The 1,653-nt window shown below is 41.0% G+C and overlaps 1 protein-coding gene across 1 annotated transcript in view; it reads left to right on the top strand.

Annotated features, from left to right (window-relative positions):
• Nucleotides 1-1,120: 1,120 nt before the first annotated feature.
• The window catches only part of LOC102375368 (histone H3-like), a 5,301-nt gene continuing 4,768 nt past the window's right edge, over nucleotides 1,121-1,653 (top strand). The window contains exon 1 of the mRNA XM_025204809.1: nucleotides 1,121-1,639. Within this exon, the coding sequence (XP_025060594.1) occupies nucleotides 1,334-1,639 (306 nt within the window). The 5' untranslated portion in view covers nucleotides 1,121-1,333. The remainder of the gene's footprint in view (nucleotides 1,640-1,653) is intronic.

Genomic DNA, 1,653 nt, shown 5'->3' with positions numbered 1-1,653 from the left:
TTGCTTAGGAGCATCCCATGGACTAATTCTCTCCTTATTCAATACAAGCTATCATCACAAGCAATTTATAGTTACTCCCATGGAACGAAAAGACAACACAGAGTTTGTTCACTCCGTCCCTGTTCAGTAGTTGAGTGATTGTATAGCCTGTTTTGGGAACTAGTTATTGGTTATGAGAGAGGATATTATTTGAATTAGTTGAAACTCCTCTTATCTTTTCAAAATTAAAGTATTTAGCGTTGCACAAAACATAATTAGATGCAGCAAGGTATAACTAAACAATGTTGTCAATACAAATTATTCTGAATACAAATACAATTTGTGCGTATTGTGATATTTAGATGGAAGAAAATATGTTGACGGGATTTTCATCATTAACTGGTGTCTTCCATATGTGTTAGAACTGTACTTCTTGTCCAATACTCCTATTCTGACTAGCAATGTGCTTTAATAATTCAACCTATAAAACAGCCCTGATCATGCTTACGCATGAGAATGAACACAGACTATAATTCAAGAAATCCATACATTATTATATAAAATAATCAGAAAAAAAATCGAGGAACATAGATAATTCACATTACAATGAAATGATTTCAAAACTTAAAAATGGCAACTCATGTTTCATTCCAACCCCCAAAACAATACAACACAATATACCAAATACTTTCATCTGAAACAAAAACATCTCTCCACAGGTTTTTAATCAGCTCCCTGTAGAGTTGCATAAGACATGATTTCAAAAGAATTTAGTATTTTAAGAGGTAAAAGACTACGTTATAGCATACAATTTACAGACTGTATTCAAAGCTCAGGAATGACTTTGTGTTACTTCCCTGTATTCAAAATCAATTTACACAGGCAAAATCTACTGAAATGACAATCTGTCTTCAACGACATAGACAAAAACCCTCTAAAAAACATGAATCGATTATAATTCTGATTTTATAGTCAATAGGAGAGTTATAATTTACAAGGAAAAAGAAAAGTTTCTCTTTTCTGAGGTCTCTCCAAACACAGAACTCGGGGATTATGGCCCCTTATTTAACAAACCTTTCGTCTCACGCAGAAGACACTTTACAGAGTGAAAATATAATGCTTACCCAACAGCATGCCAAAACTTGGGGTCATTTGGTGGCACATAACGTGCAAAAAATACACTTTTTAAACTCCGAAGAAACACAAACAGATCAGGGAGAAGAGCTCTCTCTGCCTTGCAGCTGGGCGGGCTCTTCAACGAACCAATCACAGAGCAGCTCTCGTGTATAAATACCATGCAGCCGCGCTTCCTAGACCAACAGCTTTTTTTCGCTGCAAGGGAACGTCTGAGACCATGTCTGAAACTGCGCCTGTTCCAGCCGCCGATGCAGCTCCGGCCACCGCGGCACCTGCTCCCGCCGCTAAAGCCCTAGCTAAGAAGCCGAAGAAGGTAGGAGGCTTTAAGGCGGGCGGCGCCAAAGCGAAGAAGCCCGCGGGCCCCAGCGTGACCGAGCTGATCACCCAGGCGGTAGCTGCTTCCAAGGAGAGAAAAGGCGTCTCACTGGCCGCCCTAAAGAAGGCGCTGGCAGCCGGCGGCTACGATGTGGAGAAGAACAACAGCCGCATTAAGCTGGGGCTCCGGAGCCTGGTGGACGAGGGGAATATGGGGCTGTA

Source organism: Alligator sinensis, unplaced genomic scaffold (assembly GCF_000455745.1).
Source record: "Alligator sinensis unplaced genomic scaffold, ASM45574v1 scaffold166_1, whole genome shotgun sequence".
Lineage (NCBI taxonomy): Eukaryota > Metazoa > Chordata > Crocodylia > Alligatoridae > Alligator > Alligator sinensis.
The sequence above is the reverse complement of the archived record's forward strand: the minus strand, read 5'-3'. Positions and strand labels throughout refer to the sequence as shown.